The sequence below is a fragment of the Acanthochromis polyacanthus genome, chromosome 15 (assembly GCF_021347895.1).
Source record: "Acanthochromis polyacanthus isolate Apoly-LR-REF ecotype Palm Island chromosome 15, KAUST_Apoly_ChrSc, whole genome shotgun sequence".
NCBI lineage: Eukaryota > Metazoa > Chordata > Actinopteri > Pomacentridae > Acanthochromis > Acanthochromis polyacanthus.
In genome coordinates, this window is record NC_067127.1 from 1,352,522 (window position 1) to 1,380,382 (window position 27,861).

Sequence of the window (27,861 nt, forward strand, 5' to 3'; positions counted from 1 at the left end):
CACCGTGCTTCACATCATGATGCTGCCACGACCACATTCCTTGTTCTTTGGCTCCATAAAACTCCATATGATTGCTGACTGAAAAAAACTTCTAAATTTTTTTACTAAGCTAATGTAAACATTGCAGTATTTTCCCCTTACAGTGGCCTTAGCTGACAATGTATGCACCCTGAGGAGCATCAGCACTCATTTGGAGGTCGTGTTTGTGTCCTCCAGGTGAATATGAGTCTAATATTTACACTCATTTTAATGTTTTTATGACCGTTACACAGCTAAAAGCTCCACTGTGTTCAAAGCTAGTAGTTAACTGTGTCTCAGGAGAGAGTTTGAGAGACTCAAAGAAAAGCTGCAACTATATCAACGAGATGAAAGACACTAAAATGTGCCATATGTGAGTGGTTGGTGATATTCTGGGCTCTTCCTTTATCATTGTCTGTTCTGTATTATACAGTTCTGACAAAATTATGCAGCGTCCATTCATAAAACTTGAGTATCTCCATTAACAGGAGTCAGGATTACATTTTAGACATGCTGGTAAGGCATTAGTGTTTGTGTTCGAGGTCAGAGGTGGAGGTCAGATACAGACCAGATCCCCTGGAGTTTGCAGGAATTCAGCTCAGACACATTAAACAAACAGTTTTCATTTCGATGTCAGAGTGCATTGACATTTTTTTCTCTTTTTATGAATAAAAAATGTTGTGGTTTCGGATGCAAAACAATGCATTCTTTATCATTGTTGGTGTATGTGTGCTACAGTGTGCAGCTGCACCTGACACTGACAGGAATCTATTGTGTTTTGACAGAGCTGCCAGGGGTTCCCATGGAAGTGTTTGTATGTTAGTGTGTGAGTGTGTGTTGCCTGTAACCAGATCCATAACCGAGCAGCTCGTCCAAAGGTGTGTCTCTGTTAACACTGCTGGTTTTGTTGAGTTTGTGTGTTTGTCTGGCAGTTAAGACCTAAAGACCTTAAGCTGATGACAGTTTTCTGTTTCATTATGAGAAAATAAACCATTAAACATTCCTTGGATGAATTTATAAGCTTTAAATAGAGCAGAACTGTTAGCGGACTTTGAACAATACAGACATTAAAATGTGCTTTTAAACTGCTGAAGGTTTACTGTAGTTTACAGAGAGTTAGTGTAGTAGAAGTGGGCCTTTAACCCTCCTGTAGTCTTCATTTACGGGCACAAAAAAAATTTGTTTCCTTGTCTAAAAAAAATCCAAAAAAATCAGCAAAAAATTCCCCAAATTTGTAAAAATTTGCGAAATCTTCAGGAAGAAAATTCCAAAAATTTCTTAAAGGTTTCCCCTTAAAGTTTTATTTTTTAAAAAATCTTCAAATTTGGAAATAAATAAAAATGTAAAAAAAATAAAAATAAAAAGTAAATATTTTTTAAAAAATGGATAAAAATCTTCCAAAAATAATAAAAACAAGCTAAAGCGATTCTGTGTATATCAGTGAAAGTTCAGATATTTTCTTTAAGAACATTCACATGTTGAAGTTTTCATTGTAAAAATACTTTTTTCACATTTTTAAACTTTAAAACAGATCAGGATGGCAGGAGGGTTAAAAACACGAAACTCTCAAGAAGATTTCCTTCTGTATATAAGTACATCTGGAAACATTAGTTCATGTTTTACAAAGCTAGGGTGAAATGTGTGATTATACAGGTTTTATTTTTGTCCCACATTGATGGACTTTTATGCTTTTAGTCGGGAGGTAAACCCCAAAAAATAGGCTTCTGACTTCAAGTCATGATGCAAAGGTCCCCTTTGGTATGGAAGTACCTTAGGGTCATACAAATAAATTTATCCTAAGACACAAGTGAGATCACCTTTTGTATTGGAAATGAACACATTTTTTCCAAAATGGCCGTCAATGCGCCGAAAATCCTCTAGAGCCCATATCTTTGTTTCTGTTATAGATATGACAACCTTGGTGCCAAAGTGTACATTTTTGGGGTCAAGGAATCCAATAAAATGGGGTTCAAGTTTAAAATACACTGGAGAAATCAAAGAACATGATTCTCACAGTACTTGCAGGCTTCTCCAAATGGGACAGAGCTCTGTCCAGGGGGAAGATGACAGTGATTGCAATCATGTTTTTAAAAAAAAAAAAAAAAAAAGGCTGTAGAAAAGATCCAGGTGTCACCGCTGCATCCACCTCAATCACACCATGATGAATAGACGTGTACTGTTTCTTCCTCAGCATCAGGTGATGAGTTAAAATCCTGCCGTGGAGCACAAAAGCTGCAGAAATGCTGTAGCATCACAGAGGCTGCTTCACCCACAAAATCATACATGTTGCCACTGTTCACAGAGTTGCCTACCAGCCCCACTATAGCTTAGCATGCAATGAAAGTCCTCAGACAAACTATCAGCTACAGTAGTCCAGGTCAGACACCCATGCTCCAGAGATTTGTCCCAATGCTCTGTGGTGTATCTGAGGACAACATCACAACTGTGGATGCTGCACAACTCTCCCTCTTCTTTCACAAAGGAAAAGATTTTCACCACATTCCACCAAGTAGTGATGCACTCCATCAGCACCTCCTTCAAGTAGCTTACCAGATAAGAAAAAATTGTGTAGGGACATACTGTAAATATCCATCCATCCATTCTCTCTATAAGCTTCTTTCTCCTCACTAGGGTCATGGGGGGTGCTGGAGTCTATCCCAGCTGACTTGGTGAAGGCAGGGGACACCCTGGACAGGTCACCAGTCTGTCACAGGGCTACATATACAGACACACAATCACACTCACATTCACACCTACGGACAATTTAGAGTAACCAATTAACCTCAGCATGTTTTTGGACTGTGGGAGGAAGCCGGAGTACCCGGAGAAAACCCACGCATGCACAGGGAGAACATGCAAACTCCATGCAGAAAGATCCCAGGCCGGGATTTGAACCGGGGATCTTCTTGCTGCAAGGCAAAAGTGCTAACCACTACGACACTGTGCAGCCCTGATATAAATATGGCTAAGAATAATGGAGTTCCTTGGCATCATGAATCATGTTTCTCTTTAGAGTGGACATGTATGGGGCAAGGCACTTGTGCAACACCATGTGACAATTTTGCGGTCTCTATGGGGATGGCAGCAGGGTTCCCCAGGCTCTCCAGCAACTCCTGTCTACACTACATCTGCCACTATTTCAAAGGATTTGCACAGGACTTAAATTTGCACAGATCTTGTCATGTGCAAATTTAAGACGGGCTGTAAGGCACAATGCAAATGCTGCATGCAGAGGCTGCTTTGCATGTCTTTCTATAGATGTCTTAGGTCATGTTTCCACAGTTGTGCATAAATCTAAATAGACAATCATCTTTGTGATGTATTTACTCCAAGCTATTAGTCTTCATCAGTAAAAAATTGTAGGTATGGCATTGCCTACTTCTAAAATGTGAACATACACTCATAGAAATAAATGTTAGACCGCCCTTGTTTTCCTCAATTTCTTGTTCATTTTGATTCCTGGTACCACTAAAGGTACATTTGTTTGGACAAATGTAATGACAACAACAAAAATAACTCATGAGAGTTTTTAGAACCCCAACTTGTAAGAACTTAATGAAAAGCACAAAATTAGTTAATTTAGAAGCTTTTCCTGAATAAATAAAGTAACACATCATGTTTCATCCACGTGAATCTCCAACAGAAACTCCAAAAATGTGTCTAATGTTTCGAAGTGCTGCCAGGAACCTCCTTCACAAAAACACTTCAGCGTATAGCAACAGAGGGAAGAATTCAACCATGTGTGTGTTCTTATTCATTTACTGACAACAAAACAGGCTGAGAGAACTAAACCTGAAATCCAAAGGTTTCAGGACCTCGTCAAACACAAAAGGTTTTGTTTACTGTGCAGAGTTTTTAATCCGTCAGCCTGGAAACCATCACGCTGTGTTTGGCAGTTTGACAGCAATCAGAATAATTTGTTCTCACACATATTGTGAGTCACAGCTGATTGGCATCTGCCATTTTAGATGAAAAAATGCAGGTCTGGTTTGAGATTTTTAGAATACTGTTTACTTTTGTACTTAGTTTTAGATTGAAAATGGCAATTCTGTGCAAAACTCTCACATTGTGCTTTGGTTTAAACACTAAAACATGAGTTTGTTCTGTGTTTCCAGGTGGAAAACTACAGTGGAACAGGTGATAAATAAAAGCCCAGCCACTCCCAACCTCCTTGTTTTTTTCTTTCTGTTTGCCCTGCGTTTGTTCTTGTTTCATTCCAAACCACCTCATTTCCCTTTGAGGACCAGTTTAACCTTCCCATCCCATCATCCAGCCCTCCTGATGCTCCTCTACTTCCTGTTCAGCCGCGTGTTAACAAACCAAACAAACCGTCTCTCTCTACCTTCCTCACTTTGTGTTTCAGCCTCAAGTTTTCTGCAAAACCCATAAAAACCTCTTAGTTTGACAGGAATGCAGCTCAGTGGGTTCCAATGCAAACACATGAAGACATAAGAGCTAAAAATGAACATAAACTTCCATTTAGCCGTAGAGGGGTTTAAAGGTCGGTCATGAAACTAGGCACCTTTAAAGATTGTGTATTTTCATGGTTTTATTCTTCAGAGTTTTCCACTAAACTTGGCAGGCTGGTTGTTCTGAGCGTCTTGGAGGAGTCGCCACAGTTCTTCTGTGGATTTATTCGTCTCCTCGTGTAATCCCAGTCTGACTCTGTGATGCTGAGTTCAGGGCTCTGTGGGAGTCAGACCATCTGCTGCTGAAGTTAGTTCTTCAAGACTCTGGTCTGCTCTGATCAGATGAGTCTCTGATTGTATTGTGAGAAGATCTAAGCATCTAACGTGTCTTAAACTTTTGTTTTTTGATTTTATGTGTTGGTTTCAAGCCTGAAGAAGCTCTCGAACCATTTTCATACAAGCCATAACAGAAATCCTACTGGGTCAGGCCAGTTTTTCAACTACTGCGGGGTTACAGAGTTTTATATCTTAAAGGAGACCTATTGTGCTTGTTTTCCAGCAGATTAGCTTTGCGTGATTTACAGCTAAAACATATTTGATCTCACACTAATTGTGCAGCACCTCAGCTCATCAGTTCAGCTCCTGTCTCTTTGGTTTGTGCAAATTAACAGATCTTGTTTGCAATCAATGGTCCACATTTGTACAAGTATTTTGTAGTTTAGCAACCCAGAGAAAATGTTGATTCTGAAAGGAAACTAAAGGGCTTCTGACACATCTGATGAATGAAACCAAATGAGAAAGCCACATGAAAATACAGACTAACAGCCCTGATCCCAGATCCTTTAGCCTACTGAACGTTACCGACCTTCAGCTCCTCTTTTACCCCACACAAAACCTCTGCTAAAGATGCCTAACACTCACTTTTTTGTGTGCATGTAAACACACACAAAAAGCCAATAAACACATGAGGGCACACACATAAAACCTGAGAGCAGAGAATCCTCCCGCTGCACAAACAAACCAAAAGCACCCGTCAGACTGGTAGTTTGGGTATGGATGGGGGGGTGGAGTAGGAGGAGAGAGGATCAGAGAGGAAAGATGGCCTTTTAAAAGCAGATTAAAACCAGTTCCTCATCTCACACTGCAGGAAATCACACACACAAGCACACTCTGTGTTTTGGACTATGGCCTCCACCACATCGGGTGACGTTCTGCCTTCGGGCGGCCGGATTTTCACCACCGTTCCAGACGTCTTCTTCATCCCTGAGTTTGTGAGTTGACATTTTTATGGGGATCTTTGGAGTTTCTTCCTCCTCCTTTCTGTTTATGTTGGTTTTTAGTCTCATCATGTTTACTTTGGTGACCTACAAGATCTTATTCCAATCTTCTATCTGCCTCCCAGCGCACTATTCGGTCAGCATCATGTCAGGCTACGCTTCCTTTTCTTCTCTATCTGCCTCCTCATCGTTTGCTCCACTGAGGCGAGACTCTGTTCAGATAAGAATCAGTCTTGCCTGGTTTTGTTGGCCAGCAGGCATCAGTGTTTGATCAGCGGAGCCAAGAGAAGGACCAGCTAACCAGCCGTGAAGATTAGGAGAGTTGATCTGGAGCTGGAGTCACAGCAACTCATATCTGCTCAGCAGTTATTCTCTTATTAATGATTGGTGGCAAAGAAATGCAGGATATGTAACTCAGAAAGCTTGGCAACCTGCTGCCTACGGGACAAACAGTTCCTATGGCAACAGGAAAACAGCAACCACAACCAACTTTAGCAGCAAAACCTGAATATCAATGAAAGATTCATTCTGTTCATCCATAAGACACCTGTGATGCAATAATATATCAGTATATGCACAAAATGGGGACTTTTTTTACGTCAAACTGTGCAACCTCTGCCAGGAAGTCGACTTTCACAAAGCTAAAGTTTATTTTCCCCTAGACAGACTGAAATCTAGGTGGAAATCTAAACCAGCCATCAGCTCGCTGCCTCTCACCTTTTTTTCTACAAAACAGTGAATGGAAATGCACTGACAATGTTTACTGCCGTGGTGCTGCTGGAGGTGGAAATTTAAAGCAGGGAGGGTGGATGGAGCTGGCAGCTGGCTCTGGCAACTTTTCACCATCGATTTCCTGGAATGCAGCTTAATGGTGGAGAGTTCAAAACGACAAATTATCAGAACTCTGAGATAATTAGCAGTTTTAGTTCAGATATTTGATGTTTTTGAAAGTGTTTTGTGGCTTTCGGGCACATAAAAGTCACTGAAACTGCACTTAAAGCTGCTTATGAAGTTTAAAAAGTAGCATTTTAATTTTTTCATTATTGTGTCATTTTACTTATTACTCCAGTAGATTTGCCAGCTTTCCCTTTTTCAGTTCTATTATACTTCAGCTCACTTATTTTACTTCAGTAATGCTCTTACATCTCATTGCTTCTTATGCTATGACATTTATTTTTTATGAGCAATATCTCATAAAAGAATTTCCCTCAGGATTAGTAAAGTTTTATCTTGTATCACTAGGACTGATTTTAATGACCCCACTCACACACAAACATGTTTATTTAAAATAAAATAAAATTAAGCAGCCAGTGTGACTCTAAAACCTCTTGTTAAATGTCAAATATAACGCTGGAGATCAGACAAATGCATCCCTGATGGAACAGAATGTACTTTACTGAAATAATGGGGTGAATTCAACTGATTTGAAGCAACACTCAACTGAAATCTTCCTCCACTTGTTGACATGGAAACAGCATTCAGCAGCAGTGGATTTCAACGGTGACCTCGGGTCAGAGCAAACCATTTATCAGAAGCCTTTTCAACCACTCCAGAAGCACTTCTCAGTCCGAGTTCTGTACATGCTTCAAATCCTGGGCTGGTTTTATACATATAACTCATAACTAAAGTAGATTCTGCTGCACTAAAAAGGTGTTCTGATGCATTCTGACACAGCGTTTTACTGTTGGAGTCCATTCTAGCTGTGATGGGAGTGTTTGATACCACAGAGATCCATTTTCACACTGGAAAAAATGTCCCTCTCAAAACAAGAAAAAAAAACTCATTTCAAAGAACTTTTACCTTGAAATAAGTGAAAAAATCTGCCAATAGAACAAATGAAAAATGGCTTGATAAGATTTCTTGATCTCAATATTTAGAATATTGAGATCTTAAAATTAGCTGGAAAACTTTTTTTAAGCTGTATTTTACCAGGATTGTCAAGCTTAGGTGTCTTAACCCTCCTGTTGTCCTCATTTACTGCACCAAAAAATAACGTTGCCTTTTCTGGAAAAAAATCCAAAAATTCAGCAAAAAATTCCCCAAATTTTTAAAAATTTGAAAATCTTCAGGAAGAAAATTCCTTAAAAGTTTCCCCTAAAACTTTTATTTAAAAAAAAAAAATAATGATTTGGCAAGAAATAAAAATAAATTTAAAAAAAAAAAAAAAAAAATTGTAAAAAAATTTAAAAAATGAGTAAAAAATCTTCCTAAAAATCTTAAAAATATTTAAAGTGATTACATATTTATCAGTAAAACTTCCAATATTTTCCTTAAGAACAAAATCCTGCAAATTTCGCTGGATCTTGGTTAATTTTTTCCCGAATGTTGTTAAAGAAACTTTTTTTAACTTTTTTTTTCCATCAAAAAATGTCCAAAAATTTCTCCAAAAACTTTTGAAAATGTGGAAGTTTCACTGTGAAAATATAATATTTTTCCCACATTTTTAAACTTTAAAACGGGTCAATTTGACCTGCAGGACGACGCGAGGGTTAAAACAGGAACATTTCAAGATTGTTTGATTTAGCAAAAATATTTAAGATGCGTTGTCTTAAAACAAGTCCCTCCATCTGCTGAGATGTCTCGTGTTAAATAAATTAATCTTAAATCAAGTGGGAGGAGACATTTAGACTAAAAATAAGACAAATAGACTTGGTCAGATTTGGAGTTTTTGCAGTGCAGTGGATGTGTAAGAAGCTGCAGGCCCTTTTACCTGGACTGGAACCGATAATGATCATTTATTATCACTCCTACGTGGAGATAGTTGAGATAAGAGTGAAACGGACCCGCAGCGATAAGGCTTGTGTAATGTTTGCTGATATTACTGCATGTGATTAATGCAATGTTTGGACGTAGTAATGACATGTTGTCGCAGAGCGGTGGACCGTTGCTCCGGCTGGTTGCTCACACTTTAAAAACGTTCAAAAACTGAAAAATAAATAATGAAAATAACAGCAAACTGTGTAAATTTATTGTCACAATGTAAAAATAATGTTTTTTGCTTTTGTTTAGCCTCTTTTTTTATAGTAAAAATGTAAATTAATGCTTTTTTTCTGTGATTTTACCGGATCTTATTTTAAACAACCGCAAATAACTGTAAAATAATTTTATTTTTAGGCAATTTAAATACAGCAAAAAATGTTTAATTTCAGGGTAAGCTGCCGAAATGTAAAAAATATAAATTGCCATTCAGAAAAATATAGTTTTAGGCTTTTTTTTTTTTTCATATTTTTTCTGCAATTTCTGTGATCTTGTTTTGAAAAAAAACGCTGCTTAAAAGGAGTCATTTTTTAAAGTTCATAATAGCTCTTTTTTTTCTTGGTGAGGCTGCTTCAGTTGTTTCAGATATTTTACTAATTAATCTGTTTTATCACCTCATGGGAACTTAAACAAATCAACCAGTATTGAGTCAAAAGTGAGTCAAAAGAAGTGGTTTTTGATTTGTTCCTGATAGAAGCACACTTTACTGCATTTATTAGATAAAAATTACTTTCAGTGTTCATTTAATCACAACATTTTGTACTGATCACATAAGAATATAGATTTTATGTGGATAAACTCAGCTGAAGTCCACATAGATTCTAATCGAGATTAAAAAGTTTACAAGCTTTAAAACATCTAGAAACTTTTCCTTTGACAGAATATTTGATGGAAGTTTCAACCTGATGTGTCATAGAGACAGAGAAGGCTTCAAAGATGTTTTTGAGGTGGGAATGAGTGTTTTAGGGGTTAAATGAAAGGATCAAGGCTGAGTAATATTTGCAGGCGTGTTGTTTAATTTAGGGCAGGGCACATTCTTCATGGTCTGAATGAATGCTGGTTCAAACTAAACGCCTCGTGGCTCCATTGTGAATAAAACATCCAGGCTTTCAGCTCATTGGGTGTACACAGCTGATGGAACATAGTTTCACTGCGTTTTGAGGACATTTTGTAGGAAAAATCTCTTTACTTTTCATTTATAATCCAGCTCAGATATCAGCTGGATTAAATTAAATTTAACTTTCAGGCAGCAGAAGTGGTCAGGTTCACTCCAGTAAAGAATATTTCTCTACTGATAATGATTCATCTTGAAATAACTGGTTGGAAATGTTTACTCTGAGTGGAAATGTTTCAGAAAATCTAGAAAATGCAGCATCAGGTTTCACATCTGCAGTAAATTCAGTCAGACAGGTGAAAGTCTGCAGAAATCTGCTCTCAAAGTCACTAAAGGTAAAAATGCTTCTGCAAGAGAAGAAAAGACACTTTAAAGGTCTTTTAGGTGATAAAGGTGCACTTGTTTCGAGCCTAAAACAGTTTTTTTTCTACTTGTAGCTCCGTTATTCTGTCTCTGGGACCCCTCTAAGAGTAAAACTGGGTGTTTGTTTTCCCTTCCAGACTAACTCTCATGTTCTTTACGAGCACTGATCTCTCAGTTGGGAAGCAGAGGAGGTTATTTGTTGGTGCAGTCATGGGATCAGAACACTTTGCTCCAGCTCTCCTCCTGCACACCTGATGTTTAAAGACTTTAAGCTGATTGGCTGATTGAAACACCTGAAACCTTGCATTTAAGTGAACAATCAGGCTTTTCTGCAGCAGACATTTCCACTTGTCCTCATGAGAAAAGCAGCAGCAGCCTCGGCGTGTTCTCTGTGAAAGAATCCACTCCAGTAAATTTTCTAACCGTGAAAATGAAACGACAATAAAGCCAGAGCAATTTCACCAGTGAACTATTTGAGAGCGGCTCTTATCAGGAACAAACGCTGGAGGTTTCAGGGTCCGTCTTAAACGCCAAAAGCTCTTTCAAGCTCAATGTTTGTCAAAGGAGGCGACTCAAAGACCGAAACAATAAAACCAAGACTGAAAACTCTGAGTGTGTCGAAACAAAAAAAAAAGAAGAACTGCAGCAGTTTGAAGCTCTGAGAAGCTTCATGAAGTCAGAAAATCAGCCAAAAGATCAACAGTTATGGCCAGTTTTTATTATTATTATTGAGTTGTTCCTTTATTTTTATGATTAACATGGAAATTAATATAGATTTTTTTTTGTGGTTGTACCAGATATTATCTGCAGTTTAACAGCTAAGGGAACATCTGTAAAAGAATAATTTATAGAGGTATTTTTTTCTTTTTACAAACAGTAAACACCCAGAAAATAATTAGATTTTTATACTATTTAAATACGGTAAAATTTGCAAATCATTTTGTGAAAATTTCAGATTTTTAAAATCAACTTGTAGTGAAAAATTTTCACCATTTTTCAATTTTCAATTTTTTTGTTTTTATGAAAAACATGTAAATGAACCATTTTTTGTTGATTTTACCAGATTTTATCTGCAATTTAACAGAATCTGTGTGGCAATAATTAATATATTATTTACAGTTTTAGCATAAGTTATAATAACAATAATAACAATAATAATAATAATTATAGAAATAATAATAACAATAACAATAATAATAATAATAATAATAATAATAGTCTGCTTAGTCTTATTCTACTACATCAGTTTCAGCCATAGTTTCATTTCTAATTTGTCTTTTGCAGGTTCAGAAATGTCTCAGTGTTCACTGATGTTTTCTAGCTGTTGTTTGTTGGAAACAGTGAAGCAACAACAGATCAGCTTTTATCTCCAGTTTACTGATTAGGAATGTGTTCATCCTCTAAACGTACTTCTACATCCGTCGCTCTCTGCTGCAGGTGTTTGGAGGTTTGGTGTGGATCCTGGTGGCTTCCAGTCGGGTGATTCCTGAAAACCCTCTGGGCTGGGTGATGTTCGTCTCCATCTTCTGCTTCGTGGGGACGACGCTCTGGTTCTTCATCTTCCTCTGCGGAGCCAATCAGAGCAGCATCTGGCCGTCCCTGGTTAGAAACATGGACAGATGTTGGACATATGAGGACGTCCAAACATTAGACTTGTATTAGTGAGCTGCCTCCGCTCTTCTAGGGAGACTTTCAACAAGACTTTAGATGTTCCCGACAACAGAAAACCATAGATAAATCTACATGTTGTCTTCCACTGATTAGTAACGTTTTTCCCATTAATCGTTAGAGGCCGATCATCTCTCTGTTGCTTGATTCTTCTGTATCATAAACTATGGATGTTTAAAATGACATCTGTGAACTTTTAGACTAACATTGTCCAAGATAATCTTTAAAAAAAAGAAAAACAGCTCCCACTGACTCACTTTTAGCACATGAATCTCAGGAAGGGCCTGAAAAACTTTCTGTTGACAAAATGAACTTTTCAGTGTTATTTCTCGTCATGTCATTGATTGAGAATCTTCAGAACTGGACAAAAATAAAGGCAGCCACTACTGCTTTTAAACTGTGATACACATACACCTCCTGTCAAAGGTTTTAGGACACTGTCTCATTCAAATAAAGTAGAACCTGTCCTACAACTTTAGACAGGGGGTGTATCTACCAAATTTGGTACACATATGCAGCACATCAGGCTGAACAAAAAGTCAGTGACAGTCACATTCCAAACCCAACAGGAAGTGAGCTATTTTGCGTTGAATGTCAGATTTTGCCCATTTTTCATTTTTTTTCGAGAGTGAACTCCTCCTAGGGGGAAACTCCAATTCACCTCAAATTGGGCCAGTACATACAGGAGGCCTTAATGATCCAAAGTTATTAAAATCTTTTTCCAAAGTCAAAGGGCGTGTCCGTGGCGGCCTCTGGAATTTTGATCCTTCTCCATGAAATTTCAAATGCTGTGTAAATGCCCTGAACATGCTCCAATCTGCCTGAAACTTTACATGTATGATCAGAGTCCTGCCCTGATCACATCCATATGATGAAATACACCCCCTGTCAGAAGTTGTAGGACAGGTTCTACTTTATTTGAATGAGACAGTGTCCTAAAACCTTTGACAGGGGGTGTACATATGGGCAGGTATGCATGGTATATTTATCTATGTAAATATAGATAGAATCTCTTTGTCCAACACTGTAGATTCTGAATCAGTGAAATACTTGTTTTGTCCTCATTTTCCCTCCGTCTCTCCTCTGCAGGATGTTGGCTTCCATTTCCTGGCGGTGGTTTTCTTCCTCAGTGCATCGGTGGATCTGGCCTACATCACGTATTTAAAGGGTTTATTCTCACCTACTGGTGAATTTCTCAAACTCTACCGACTGGACATCTCTGCAGTGGTACGACAAACACACGCTGACCGAGCCGTCATGTGATGTTCACGTCAGAGTCTGTTTCCAACAAAGACCGAAAACAATCAAAGCTTCTTTAAAAAACGTTTTATGAAGTCTAAGAACCAGCTAAAAGATCAGCTCTGGACATGAAAATGTTACGACAAGAAACTTTACAAACTTTGGGTGTTGAATTGTTTCTGATTATGATGCTGAGGAGGAACTGAATTTGTATCATTATTATTATTTTATTATCTGTAACGTACTAGTAACGCACGTTTTTTTTAATTTGGTGATTTTACCAGATATCATCTGTCATTTAATAGATCAGGAACATCTCTAAAAGAATAGCTATTTTTTTCTTTTAAATAACAGCAAATATCTGTATATTTTTAGGCTATTTAAATACAGTCAAATAGTATAATTAACAAACAAACAAGCAAGCAAACAAACAAACAAACAAAACAAATTTAGTTTAATTTTTGTTATTTCCACTTTAGGATATGTTTTATTATAATAGTTGTTATTTGATTGAATTTAATTAATTTAAAGTAACATGTAAATGAATATATTTGTTGTGACTTTACCAGATATTATCTGTAATTTAACAGGGACAGGGTTACCAGGAAACATCTCTAAACAATAATTCATATTTTATGTCTTTTAAATAACAGCAGTATCTGTGCATGTTTAGACTATTTAAAAATAGAAAAAAAAGCATAATAAACATTAAAACACTAAAAAAAACAACAAAGCTAATCATAATTTGTTTTAAGAAACATGTAAATTTCTATGTATTTCTTCTGATTTTACTAGATATTATCTGAAATTCAACAAATATGGGAACATCTGTAAATAAATAATTCATATTGATATTTTTTTCTTTGAATAACAGAAAAAATCTGTGAAATAGTTCAAGTTTTATACCATTTAAACAGAGTAAAAAATTTTTGTGAATATTTCAGATTTTTAACGACAGTGTCAGTCACACTTTTGGCCAATTCATTATTATTGTTATTATTATTATTATTATTATTATTATCTGTCTGTAGTGTGATTCAAATGAATAATTCGTCCTCTGTTTTAAACGTAGTTCTATATTTTTAAGTGTGTTTTTTATAACAAACATTTATAAAGTCATAGAATTTGGACCATTTTACTATTTATTGACCAAAAGATTTGATGGATTCATTCAAAAAAAAGAGACATAAACGGTAATAAAATCAGCATTAGCTGCAGCTCTGGAGTGGATTTTGAAGTGAAAACGCATCGTTTAGCTCCTCTGTCTTTGTACCTCAGGCTCATTATCATCCATCTGGTTTCTCTCCGTCTGTTTTCAGGTCATGTCCTACGTCGCCACTCTTCTCTACTTCCTTCACACCATTTTCTCTGCCATTCGATGGAAGAACTCCTAAAAACAAGAAGAAGAAGAAGATTGTCAAGAGAAGGAACCACAGAACCAGATAACCTGAAGCTGGGTTAACCACTGAACACCTTTTTATTAGCTTTTCATTCTCATGTCAGCAGCAATAACTTGTTTTCTGAACCAAACATTAAATGAATGAACGACTGATTCTGTTATTGACACAAACCTAAAGGTTGTGAGGAGGCCGATGAGTGTAAATCAGAAATTAAACCATTAATCTAATTAGCCTGGGATAATATTTGAAGATTAAATTAAATTTTGGATTTTGTCACCAACTAAAGAAGATCTTAAAGGGCCAGTTCACCTAAATTTTCTTACTTTACACTTTCTGAAGTTTGTATTTGGATTATTTCTGCGTCTGAATGTAGTTTGCTGCACAAACAATGCTGGTAAGTTTTTCTTCTTTAGATTTCCAGTGATGTAAAAAACACAAAAATATTATTAAAGACTTGAATAGTTTTGCTGAGGAGGCAGAGCGTTAAAATTTGAAGGGGAATAAACCAAAAACTGGACACGTAAAACCAAAATGGTAGGAAACGTTCTGATTAGAAGTTTTATATGAATCACTTTCAAACATTGGCTCAAGCTGAAAAAGAAAAAATGATTTTTTATTGTACAGCTAAAAAGGCGTGGAAATTTAAAGACATCCTGTTTTTTTTTTTTAACGTTTTAACAGAAGACAAATGTTTGAAATCTTTGCCAACTTTTTGACTGAGTTTCCATTTAAATACCTTTCGTGTCTTTTCTTTCCGTTTTTTTGTACCGTACGGATGAATGTCTGGAATCTGAGACTGTAAATATTTTGATGATTTCACTTTACAGCTGTTTTTGGAATCTATGATGTGAAATAAATGAATCGGACGTTCAGACACGTGTTCTGTTTGCTGACGAACATCATACTCCAATAACACGACATTAAATGGAATTATAATGATTATTTCATATTTATATGCAAATATGACAGCATTATTAACTCATAAAAACTCCTGATTGCAGTGATTTTGTGCCTCTAAGAAGTTCAGTCGCACCATTTAAATCACACTCAATGTGTAAAAATGAGCACTGAGTTGAAGTCAGTCATTTATAAACTGATTAATGTTGAACTTTCAGGACTTTTACATCCATTCTTTGCACAGAGATAAGAAAGCTGCAGGCTGCTTTGTTGCTTTCTCTCCCTCTCTGCTGCCACACCTACATCCCTGCAGAACACACTATCACTGTTTCACAGCCGCAGGACGCAAGACTTTCAGGATTCCTGTCGACAACCACAAAGACTGACCACTGGAAAAGTCTGTGCTGTACTTTAACTGCACAGAAACATGAACACACTGCATGCTGGTTTGTGTTCTGCCTCATAAACAGACATAGCTTGTCCTTTAGTTGTGTCTGATGAGTTGTAAATATAGTATAGATATTCTATTTGATCACATTATTAAGTTAACCTGACCATGTCTGCAATGAAGGCCCCGAATAAAGTCAAAACCAAACAAAAACCCTGAGAACATGATGCTGATAAAGCTGATGGAAGCTGCAGAGAAGCTGATTGTGCTCTAACTGTGACGCTGTAAAAGCAAAATTCATAGAAAAACTGAAAATGTTGCAGCGAGGGTGAAAGAAAAAACATGGAAAAAACAATGGAATACTGAAAATTAAAAAAAATAAAAATGGTAAGGATAACGGCAAATATCTGTTTAAAAAAAAGTACTATTTAGTCCTTGAAATATAGTAAAACTGTGCAACTACATGATCACACATTATAAAAGAATTAAATATTATTAACAAAAAATTAAAGCTTTTTGATGTGAACTTAATTTACTGTTTTTTTCCTTTGGGATTTTTTTTTTCAGTCAACATGGAAATTTTTTTCTGTGATTTTACCAAATATTATCTGTATTTGAAACATGGAAAATCTGTAAAATAATAGTTGTAAAATTATTCGCAATTTTAAATAGTATATGTGTTTTACATAACGACAAATATTTGTAAAATAATAACATTTTTGCTGATTTAAATTCAGTAAAATCATGTCATATTCTTCATGAAACAGTAAATTTGTGTAATTTTATGGTCACACAATATAAAAGAATTAAATAGTATTCAGAAAAAATTTAGATTTTTAACGTGGATGGTTTCTGGAAGTTTTTGTCTTTGTTTTTTTAGTCAACATATAAAAACAGTTTTCTGTGGTTTTACCAAATATCATCTGTAATTTAAACAGAGAAAATCTGCAAAATAATAGTTGTAAAATTATTAACATTTTAACAATATTTTTAATACGTACTTTTTAACATAATGACAAATATGTGTAAAATAATGACATTTTTGCTGATTTAAATTCAGTAAAAAAGTGTAATTTTATAGTCAGACATTGTAAAAGAACAAACAGCTGATTTCTTTTTTTACAGTAATATTTTAATTATGTGATTTTACAGGTTATTATCTATAATGTAAGAAAATGGAAAAAAAAACTGTAAAATTACAGTAAATTGTTCAAAAAAGTACATTAAAAAACTCCTTTTTTCCTGTGTAAGCATTTGGTGCTCTGTTCACATAAAGTCCTGATAACTGCAGCTTTAAAATAAACTTTTGTAGAATATCTTCACCCAGAAACTGCATCCTGATCGTCTGTTTGGACCAGAAGCTGCTGTTCTGGCGCCTGTGTTCAGTCCAAACAGAAGCTGCAGGCCGTCAGCTCACATACCGTTAAGAATCATAAAGTTGGTTTAACCTGAAAAGCTTTTTTTGTTTTAACCCAACAGCAGCAGTGAGGCCATTCTGCAACCTGAGGCCACCAGAGTCCTGCTCACATGAAGGGTGTGTCTGGTCAGGATCTCCTCCTCACAGCAGCAGAACGGGTTTGTCTGCTGACCTCACCGGCTATAAGGGCCTGGAGGAGCTGCTGCTGCTCCGTTAGTCGGAGCTGAGGGCAGGTCGTCGACTCGTTCTGGGAGAAGGATCAGGCAGAGATGGCTGCAACCACGGCTCAGCCTATGGGGACGCTGCCCAGCGGACTGGGGATCTGCACCACGGCGCCGGATATATTTTACCTGCCGGAGCTGGTGAGTGGACACAGAACACACAATGACCTTGAAGCCTCTCAGGAGGAGATTCTGGACAACCTGGGATGGATTTCTGCAAATCTAGAGCTAGAATTTCATCTTTAGGAGGGTTTTCGTTACTTTTATGACACAAATATTGAAGCAAACATCAGCTGTATAGCATCATAAGCAAAGCAATCATCCATTTTTACAAAATGATGCATATAATGCATAATATTTAAAGTAATTCTAACTGTTTTTAACTGATAAATGGTAACAACTAGACAACTTATTCACATTTTTACCAACTGCAGGCTCACTTGTGCACTCTAGTAAAAAACAAAAACAAAAATTTAACCTCTACGCACCAGAAAACAATTACAGTTTCTTATTTTTTTCTTGTCCAAATAAATGTAAATTGGTTCTGAATACATGTTTAAATCAAAAAAGCAAAGTAATGAGAGTTACTTAGGCACCACATTGTCACCAAATGGAGCTTCACCTGTGCACTTTGTAGTTCAAAAATGACTTCTTACTTACTTCTGCAGGCCAAAAACGATCACATTTTGTTTTCATTTTGTGCCAGTAAAATGAATCTAAGTTGATTTTGAATTTACGTTTGAATCAAAAGAACAAAGAAATTCTAGTTATTTAGACACCATATTCACACTTTCACCAACCGGAGCTCACCTGTGCACTTTGTAGTTAAAAAAAAAAAGAGCAAAAAAGGAAAGTCTACACACCAGAAAACAATTGAAATTTGCATATGTTGTCCTGCTAAACCTCAGGATGAACATAAATCAATTTGAATACACATTTGAATCAAAAAAGCAAAAGTATTTGTAGTTATTTTCGACAACTGGTAGACACTACATTCACACCTGAATCAGCTGGAGCCTCTCTGGTGCATTTAGTAGTCAAAAAGGAAACAAAACTTCACTGAAAAACAACTAAAATTTGTTCTAATTTTGTTCCGGTAAATCTCCAAATGAATCTAAATGGACTTTGACACACGTTTGAATCAGAAATGTGCATGTTTTGGTGTAAAGATGAGACGATGAGACATTTTCCCGTGTGGGAGGAGCAGCTCTCAGGTCTCACATTTCACTCATATTGTGTCTCTTCTGCTCATCTAAAGAAAGAATGCGGTCAAGTCTCCCTGAACGATGACAAAAGAACTGCTCATAGAGGGAAAATGTGGAAAAATTACACATGATTTAGTCTGTTTAATATGTACAATTAAATGCTATTTTAGGTGTTTTTATTTTGGCTTTTTTGACGCTTTGCAGCGAGAAAAGCTGCATGAAAATCAGTGAAAAATCAGGAAGAAGAACCTGCAAAAAGGTGCAAAACAGCTGCAACAAAAGACAGGTTTTTATGCTTCTTTTAGTTTTTTTATATTTACTTGTGAACAGATTTCTGGTGTTTGGTGGCTCGTTGAGAACATTTTTACAGTTTCAGTTAAATCTGCTTCAGCAGTTCAGTTATTTCAGTTAGAGATGTGAGAAATGTGGTTTTCTTACTTTGTTTGGAAACTAAATGGCAAAAAATCTGCATCAACAAGTCTGTTTGTGATCCTTAAGTTTATTAAAAATAGGATTCTATGCTAAAATAAAAACCTGCATTTAAATTTATGTCATTTTAATGGAGTTTAATACACACGTGGACAAAATTGTTGGTACCCCTCAGTTAAAGAAGGAAAAACCCACAATTCTCACTGAAATCACTTGAAACTCACAAAAGTAACAATAAATAAAAATTTATTGAAAATTAAATAATCAAAAACAGCCATCACTTTTGAATTGTTGATTAACATAATTATTTAAAAAAACAAACTAATGAAACAGGCCTGGACAAAAATGATGGTACCTCTATAAAAGATTGAAAACTATTTGACCAGAGTGACATGATTAACTCAGGTGTGTCATTTAATTGACATCACAGGTGTTTCCAAACTCATAATCAGTCAGTCTGCCTATTTAAAGGGAGACAAGTAGTCACCCTGCTGTTTGGTGAAAAGGTGTGTACCACACTGAACATGGACAACAGAAAGCGAAGGAGAGAATTGTCCCAGGACATCCGAAAAAAAATGATAGACAAACATCTTAAAGGTAAAGGCTATAAGACCATCTCTAAACAGCTTGAAGTTCCTGTGACAACAGTGGCTCATATTATTCAGAAGTTCAAGACCCACGGGACAGTAGCCAACCTCCCTGGACGTGGCCGTAAGAGGAAAATTGATGACAAATTGAAGAGACGGATCGTTGGAATTGTATCCAAAGAGCCCAGAGCAACCTCCAAAGAAATTAAAGGTGAACTCCAAGGCCAAGGTACATCAGTGTCAGATCGCACCATTCGTCGTTGTTTGAGCCAAAGTGGACTTCATGGGAGACGACCAAGGAGGACACCACTGCTGAAAAAAACTCATAAAAAAGCCAGACTGGAATTTGCAAAAATGCATGTTGACAAGCCACAAAGCTTCTGGGAGAATGTCCTTTGGACAGATGAGACCAAACTGGAGCTTTTTGGTAAGGCACATCAACTCTATGTTCATAGACTCAAAAACCAAGCATACGAAGAAAAGAACACTGTCCCTACGGTGAAACATGGAGGAGGCTCAGTAATGTTTTGGGGCTGCTTTGCTGCATCTGGCACAGGGTGTCTTGAAAGTGTGCAAGGTACGATGAAATCTGAAGACTATCAAGGCATTCTGGAGAGAAATGTGCTGCCTAGTGTCAGAAAGCTTGGTCTCAGTCGCAGGTCATGGGTCTTCCAACAGGACAACGATCCAAAACACACAGCCAAAAACACCCAAGAATGGCTGAGAGAAAAGCGTTGGACTATTCTAAAGTGGCCTTCTATGAGCCCAGATCTGAATCCCATTGAACATATGTGGAAGGAGCTGAAACATGCCATTTGGAGAAGACCCCCATCAAACCTGAGACAACTGGAGCTGTTTGCTCATGAGGAGTGGGCCAAAATACCTGTTGACAGCTGCAGAACGCTCATTGACAAATACAGAAATCGTTTAATTGCAGTGATTGCCTCAAAAGGTTGTGCAACAAAATATTAAGTTATGGGTACCATCATTTTTGTCCAGCCCTATTTCATTAGTTTGTTTTTTTTAAATAATTATGTTAACAATTCAAAAGTGATGGCTGATTTTGATTATTTAATTTTCAATAAATTTTTATTTACTGTTACTTTTGTGAGTTTCAAGTGATTTCAGTGAGAATTGTGGGTTTTTCCTTCTTTAACTGAGGGGTACCAACAATTTTGTCCACGTGTGTACGTTTCCTTTAGAGAAAATGCAGTGGGAAAGAGTGAAATTCTCCCACATCAGTGTTTTAAGTAAACCTAAGGAGGCTGAAGGATTTAAAATAACGACTGAGATTTATTTTACAACCTTCAGCTGCACTGACTTTATGTTGGATAATTCAGGTGTAAGTATTTTCCTGCATTTTTAACATGTTTCCAGACTTTTATCACACAGTATTTCACATGTAAACCACATTTTTATGGTGATTAAAAGAGCTCCTGCACTCAAAATAGCATTTGTTGTCTTTCTTTCAGCCAATCAGATGCTTTCTATTTCATTTCACGTTTTTTTTTCTCTGTTTTAATCTCTTATTCCTTAGTTTTCTGTCCATTTGAAGCTCATTCACTGAACTCTTGAACTTGAACATCCACCTGTTGTCACTAAAAGCTTTAAATCATTTGGATAATTTGAGTCTTACAGGAAAAGTAATACAAAAAACCAATTACGTTCCCTAGTAAGAGTAAGAAAGTACTGTTGTCGTAGTGCGTTTTGGTGTTTAAAATTAGTTTGCTTCTTTTGAAAGATGAGGTTCTGAGCTTTATTTTATTCTATGGGCTGATGCCACTGGAAACAAGGCAGCAGAATTCTGGGTATTCAAGGTTTAAACATGATCAAACCTATAATATCACTGATTTAACTCAGGAAGATGAATCCAAAATGTTTAGTAAACGTGTGTAGGTAGCTTTTGTTCTGTGCATTACCATCTAAAAGCTTACTGGGATGTGTGCTGCTTTGTGATACACTAAATTTAATCCCATGCACGTCTTGTGTTTCTATTTAAAATAAATATCCAATTTATCTCAAGGGTTGAGTCACAGAAACCTGCAGACAGAGTTGATGCATCACAGCGGACCAAAAAGTCACGTATGTGAGCAGATCCAGCTTTTCTGGGCCTTAATTCCTTCTAGAATTGTTTCACAGGTGAAGAGAGAAGAGCTTCTGCAGACGCTGTGAGGTGGATTCTGGCTGATTTGTGGTTCTGTAATGAAAGTTTCTGCTGCTTTAAAGTGATTTAAAGAGCTTTTACTGTGTCATTTTGACAACTTTGTCTCCAAATGCACTGAATAGTTTTCTAGGAGGAGGTTGGGGTGGATGGTGGGCGTGTAAAGCACACATTAAAGTCCAGTGTTGGCTTCCAGAGTTTTGTTTACACAAAAATTACCCAGTTGGGTGAACATTCGGACAGAATCAGTCACCACAGACTTTACAGCCATGAGCTCCTTAAAATTCACCATCCTGATTAAACACACAAAGCCAAAACTCTGCAACCATAGTCAAGTTTCAGTCAGATCTGACAAACTATCCAGCATAAAACAGTCACATTTCAAATGGTATAAGGCATTTTAAGACACAAATGGTACTGCACCGATATTTCCTTCCTTTGAAATGAGAGTACACACCCAACATAATACTAGTTTATTATGTTTGTGTCCATTAGAGTGTAAACTAGTTGTCCTGCATGCTGTCACTTTTACTAAGACGGTTTTCTGTATTACATCAGATTACCATCATTTTTCGACCAAAAAACTCCTGAACATTCATCATCTAGTCAGAATTCTTCACAAATTCTGAACACTAAACACAATGCTTCCAAGCTCTGAGTCTTTCTTCAAAAAGGGTGAATATAAAGAGTGCTACCAGTGCCAAAACATGAGAACGGTGCTTTTAAAAAGGATTTAAAACATTAAAATCCATCTAAAAAAGAGCTCAGTAAGTCTATATTTACTGCACTCTGCTGTAGGATCTTGTACTTTCTTGGAAAACAAACATGATGTCACTGATATGTTCAATATCAGCATTTTTGTGACTTTTCTGTGACGTTTCTTCATTGTGTCAGCAGAAAACGAATCATTTTATTGAGCTTAAGGCAGATTTAAGGTATTTCAGGTATTAGACCTGACATGAATATGAATAAATGAGGTTCATTCTGGCTTTAGGGTTAATTCTGGAGGTTTAAATCCAGCGTGACTCATCACTTTTAAATGCCACAGACGCTTTGTCAGGCAGAGCTGTGCTCACGTGTTCGCTATGTTTGCTTCCTGTCAGTCATTCAGGTACACAACGCATCGATAACGTATCGCCGTGGATTCCAGAGAGTTGAGAATATGTGGTTAACACCCGAGAAACCTGACAAATGAAACAGCGCCCACATAGCAGGGAGGAGAGCTGTTTGTTTAGTCAACATGTGGGGAGATACGGCCTCTGAGCTGCTGAGTCCTGCTTTGTCGGCTGGGTTTGACCACTTTTCATGCCACGTTTTTGCTTTTTCTTTTATATTTAACAGTTCTGTTGATGCACCGTTGCCTGTTTTTTGAAGCTTTTATTGCTGATTCAGATTTTAATTGGATTACACAGAGAAATGTCAGAACAGACTGACAGCATTTGATGCATGTGCAGCTGCAGGAATCAGCCTGCATCCTGCTAATGTTTGAGCAATAACAGATTAAATAATGGCACCCAAGCTGCTGACATAAATCTTTTTACCAGGTATTACCACAGAAGAGCAAAGGTGCCATCTGTTCAGTGAAACTGAAAGAAAAACATGTATGCATGTTGTCTATTTTGGGGGAAATAATCCACCTGAAGAGCAGAAAACAAACAGATTTCTGCTTCAGATTCACAGTTTACAAACTAAATATCAACAAAGAAGAGAGAAAATAGAGACTTTGAACAAAAACCATGAAGAAAGGAGTGTTTAATGATTAAAAATGCTTTCTATAATGTCAAACCTTTTGCTTTTTTGTGCCAGAAACTGGAATGATGCTTTGTTCATGCATCTTATGACCTCGTTTCCAAAACTCTTTACTCTTTAAATCACAGTCATTTTCACACATTTCTTTGTGTAAACACCCAAAAAAAGTGTGATTGTGTTGAAGCACTATTCTAACATGTGTAAAGTCAAATGTTTTGGAGCTATAATGATGAGTTTAAGAGCCTTCTGGCACAAACAGACTTAAACCTCAACCTACCATCTGTCCTTCTGCAGGTGTTTGGTGGTTTGGTTTGGATCCTGGTAGCCTCCACTCATGTGGACCCTCCAAACCCTCTGGGGTGGGTGATGTTCGTCTCCGTCTTCTGCTTCATCATGACCTTCCTCTGGACGATCATCTTCGCTGCTGGAGGTCACAGGAGCAGCGCCGGCTGGGCTGTTGCTGTAAGACAGAAATAAAAGTGGGAGCTGAAGTGACGATCTGTGGCCATGCTGTGACGTAATTTAATGTTCGTTTAACGTCTGTTTGCAGGACTTTGTGTACCACGGCCTGGCAGCGTTCTTCTACCTCAGTGCAGGAGTGGATTTGGCTTATATAACCCTCTTGAAGAAAGGAGACGCAGACCTGAAAATCTACCGAACCGACATTGCTGCTGTGGTGAGTTCTGAAAGGTTAAAACGGTACTTTAATTACAGCATGTTTGATTAGTTTCTCTTATTTTCTTGGTTTGTGATGTTGATCATTAAAGGAGCGCAGTGTTACGTACTATTTACAGCAGGAAAAAAACAGTTTGATCTCTGGACCAGAATCAAAAGAGAAAATGAAGCTTCTGTTGATGCTACACTGTAAAAAATTTAAATTACAATAATTTTTAACATGCAATTTTAATTATTTTTTTCTCATTTCACTTCACAGATTAAAGTTTATTTGTGATTTATTTCACTTATTTAATGTATTTGTTTAATATTAATACTAATATCAATTCTTACATTTTTAACTATATTTGCATTTAACATTGCAACAGCATTTCTAAGATTACAAACAATCAGCGGAAGTTACCAGAAAGAGAAGTATTAGTTGTAATTTAACTTAGATGTGTTTGGTGAATGAGAGATCAACTATGCTGTTTATTTACAGACATTTTTCCAACATAAATGCTGAAAGACGGTGTTTTTTTGTATCTTTGTGCAGAAAAATGAAAAAATAAAGATAGTCAACTATTTTTTGTTTTAAGACAAATTTCAGAACTTTAAAAAGTAATTCTTTTAACTTAAAATCTTCAAACATTTTGTTTTTAAAATTTAAGTTGAATGAATGAATAACTGGGGGTTCACTCAACTCAGTAAACTCAGTTTAAAAGATTCAAATCTGCCTGTTAGCGAGTTAAAGCTTCACACAGACTCGTTCTGTTTTTATTTTTTGCAGTTTCAGGAAATGGACACATTGCTGTGTTTAATTAATAAACCAAAAAAATATGCCAAATTAAAAAAAGTAAAAAGAAGCTTTCTTAGCTTAGAAAATGTAAAAGAAAACCCCACCTGTAACTGCTTTCTGTGTGACTAGGGCTGGGCGATAAATCGAATTAATGCGATTAATTCGCCTTTTTAAAACCTGACGATTTGAAAATTTGCCAAATCATAAAATCGAGGTGAGCTTAAATATATAACAATACAGATTCTTCTTCTGCACTGGTGTTTGCTTCCGCCTCTCATCTCCTTCCACCAAAACACTCACACCCCCGTCATGGCGGACAGAACAGCAGACGAAGGGTTGGTGGCGACAAAAGGGCCTCATGTTACATCGATTATATGGAAGTGGTTCGGCTTTGACAAGACTGACACAGAGCAAACTACAGTCATGTGCAAGGTTTGCAAAAGTACTGTGAAAACGTAGCCTAGCTAGACAACCCACGGCAACGAATTTAATTCTCTGCCAGGGTGGGTCTAGTTACCCTCCATAAGGCTGGAGGCTGGATTCTCCTAAAACTGGCCGGACGAATCACCATGAATTGTAGAGTCAGAAGGCGGGCGTAACGAAGTGACGACAGAGGCCTGACGATTCTGACAGAAACAACCGGCGCACAATAAACAGTTATCTTTCGACTCGGTTTTGGCCACAGCCCTTAAAGATTTGAAGCTAAAATTCAACTTGAAAGATAAACAAAGGACGGCACTGAAGTGTTTCATTGAGAAGAAAGACGTATTTGGACTTATGCCGACGGGATATGGCAAATCCTTAATATACCAGTTGGCTCCGCGGCTCCGCTGGTTGGGAAGCTAATAGGACTTAGCCACAATCCGCCGGTGCTCGGAACTCTCGGATCTACGTCAGCCTATTCGTTGCGCTGATTGGTGTATACCTACCCAATTGCTACAGAGGGATTTGATAGACAACCTTTTAGCCCGCCTCCCTCCCTGTCGAGCTTCCCTAGACCCTTGTGCCGTCAGAAACATGGGAATAGCATGGCTAGGCTAGTGAAAACGAAGAGTAGCAGCACAACTAACCTTTTTCAGCACCTCGGACAGAGGCATCCTAAAGAATGGGAAAAGTGCTGCAGCTACGGGAGTGCGGCATGGCTAGCACTAGCCATAGCAAACAGACCGCAAAGAAACTACAAAAATCCATTAAAATCGTCCAAGATGACTAAAAAAAAAAATCGAGATTTTAATTTTTGCCCATATCGCCCAGCCATATGTGTGACTCATTGATTCAATTTAATAAACTAAGCTTTTTTTCTCAGGTTCAGTTCATTTAACTCCGTTAGTTTCACACTTTAACAACACAACTAATGGATCGACTGAAGTTAATGACATTAAATGTGTGTTTGTGTCTCAGGTGTTCTGTTTCGTCGCCACGCTGCTCTACTTCATCCACACCATCCTCTCTGCCATCCGATGGAAAAACTTCTGAGCAATGAACCACAGATCTGCCTGAATGTTGTGCATCTTCTGCGCATTTGTGTGTCCATGTGAATGTGTGTGTGTAAATGAATGTGGTCACGTTAACTGTAAACTCTTTTTTAAACATTTAAATCAAGCAGGAAAAATGCAAATAAATGCAGATTTTTATTCCTGAAATGTCACACTGTACGTAAAACAACAATATGTAATTCACAATTCAAGGAGCAAATGATCAATTAAATCTTTTTCACCTACTGATCATTTCTTTTATGAGAGATTGAATCACTTTATATTAAAAAATCTTTTAGAGTCTATCACAGCAGACTGATATTTAAAACATGCAAAATTAGAAACTAGCATTATTAGCTGTAGAAAATGTTTGAATATTCTCACTGAATTTATACTGTTAACATAAAAAGTTGCTAAAGATGTTTGTTGCAATATATTTTATATGTATTCCAGAAAACAAACCAATAAAGCAACAAAATAAAACCAGATGATGAGAGTTAATGCTCAGTTTGTATAGTTTTGTCTTTTTTTTTATTCTCAAGATTAAAACAAGAAACAGATGCACACTTGTCCGTCTAATTCTTTTATTTCCTCCATTAGAACTTTGATTTAGACTTTTTTTTTTTTTAAAAACCTACAGTGTGAGCAAATATTTACTTCATTCTTTTCTCCAGCTAAAGCTGATAAACGGATTACTGGAGGTATTTCAGTTATCTATGTTCAAAATCAGAGCTAGAATTTGGAAAACAAATTTGCAGAACAGCAGCAGGTTAGAGTTTAACAGATGAAGTTTTTTTATGATAAACTAAACTCACACTCATTTACTCTAAAGTCATTTATACCTGATAACTAGATGCTTCAAACTTCAGCTTTTGTAGTAATTAAACATCACTTTTTACTGTTAAACAGTAAAAAACCATCATTAGTGACCATGTTTAAACTCATTAACTAGTTCTGCCCGTTTTGTTTTTCTCATTAGCGTCGTGTTGATGTTGTGTTGTTGTGTTTGGAGCCCGAGGCCACCGTGGTTCGATCGTTTAAACCCCCTCGGCTTCAGCTTTTCTGCGTTTTAATGGGGTTTTAATGAGCAAATTTAAAGACGCTGGAAGCCTCCACATTTCAGATTGGAATCAGAGAAGCAGTGGAAGGAACATTTTTTAGTTTCTTATTCAGCAACAACATCACAAACACACAGAAAGTGATCACAGGTTCAGTTTGAGGTACTTATGAACCAGAACCCTGAATCATTTCTGCACTATGGACAGAATTATCCTGTAATCTGTCAGCTCAGCTAACCCTATCAGACTTTATACCCACATGTACAACCAGACAACTGTCCACAAGCGTCACAGAAACGGTTTCTTCCATCTGGCAGAGATTTCATTTGCAATCAAAATCTGACCAGTTAGTGGAGACTCGACATGGAGTTATGGCCACCTTCCTGGCTCTTCACAGCTGGCTAACAACACAACCAAGCTATGTGGAAAAACCAGCTGCAACCACACAACTAGAAGGTAATAATCATCTTTATGTAGATAATTATAAGCACGCGCCCATGTCCAGTCAGACAGTCAGGTGGTTGGACTACTTGCATTCAAGTCTCCTTATTACCACATCTTCACCCCCAGAAACTA

At 37.0% G+C, this 27,861-nt stretch overlaps 2 protein-coding genes and 1 long non-coding RNA gene across 3 annotated transcripts; 2 read left to right on the top strand and 1 right to left on the bottom strand.

The window, feature by feature from the left end:
• The first annotated feature begins 5,433 nt into the window (after positions 1–5,433).
• LOC110948210 (myelin and lymphocyte protein-like) lies at positions 5,434–14,548 on the top strand. The gene is made up of 4 exons (XM_022189640.2): positions 5,434–5,698; positions 11,376–11,540; positions 12,696–12,833; positions 14,165–14,548. The coding sequence occupies exons 1-4, from the start codon at positions 5,612–5,614 to the stop codon at positions 14,237–14,239; spliced, it is 465 nt and encodes a 154-aa protein (XP_022045332.2). The 5' UTR covers positions 5,434–5,611; the 3' UTR covers positions 14,240–14,548.
• On the bottom strand, positions 10,637–23,753 carry LOC110948213 (uncharacterized). Its single transcript, XR_002595519.2, has 3 exons — positions 23,577–23,753; positions 14,119–14,235; positions 10,637–11,537 (listed from the first exon to the last, which is right to left on the bottom strand). It is a non-coding gene; the product is annotated as an uncharacterized LOC110948213 (long non-coding RNA).
• Positions 17,126–26,787, top strand: LOC110948212 (myelin and lymphocyte protein-like). The gene is made up of 4 exons (XM_022189641.2): positions 17,126–17,309; positions 23,594–23,761; positions 23,850–23,975; positions 26,154–26,787. The coding sequence occupies exons 1-4, from the start codon at positions 17,217–17,219 to the stop codon at positions 26,226–26,228; spliced, it is 462 nt and encodes a 153-aa protein (XP_022045333.1). The 5' UTR covers positions 17,126–17,216; the 3' UTR covers positions 26,229–26,787.
• Positions 26,788–27,861: the final 1,074 nt, after the last annotated feature.

Bases quoted from the DNA above. Each gene is read 5' to 3' on its own strand.
- LOC110948212 (XM_022189641.2), top strand. From the start codon at position 17,217: ATGGCTGCAACCACGGCTCAGCCTATGGGGACGCTGCCCAGCGGACTG. The intron at 17,310-23,593 runs GTGAGTGGACAC...GTCCTTCTGCAG, and splicing joins TATTTTACCTGCCGGAGCTG to GTGTTTGGTGGTTTGGTTTG. The intron at 23,976-26,153 runs GTGAGTTCTGAA...TTTGTGTCTCAG, and splicing joins GAACCGACATTGCTGCTGTG to GTGTTCTGTTTCGTCGCCAC.
- LOC110948210 (XM_022189640.2), top strand. From the start codon at position 5,612: ATGGCCTCCACCACATCGGGTGACGTTCTGCCTTCGGGCGGCCGGATT. The intron at 11,541-12,695 runs GTTAGAAACATG...TCTCCTCTGCAG, and splicing joins GCAGCATCTGGCCGTCCCTG to GATGTTGGCTTCCATTTCCT. The intron at 12,834-14,164 runs GTACGACAAACA...GTCTGTTTTCAG, and splicing joins GACTGGACATCTCTGCAGTG to GTCATGTCCTACGTCGCCAC.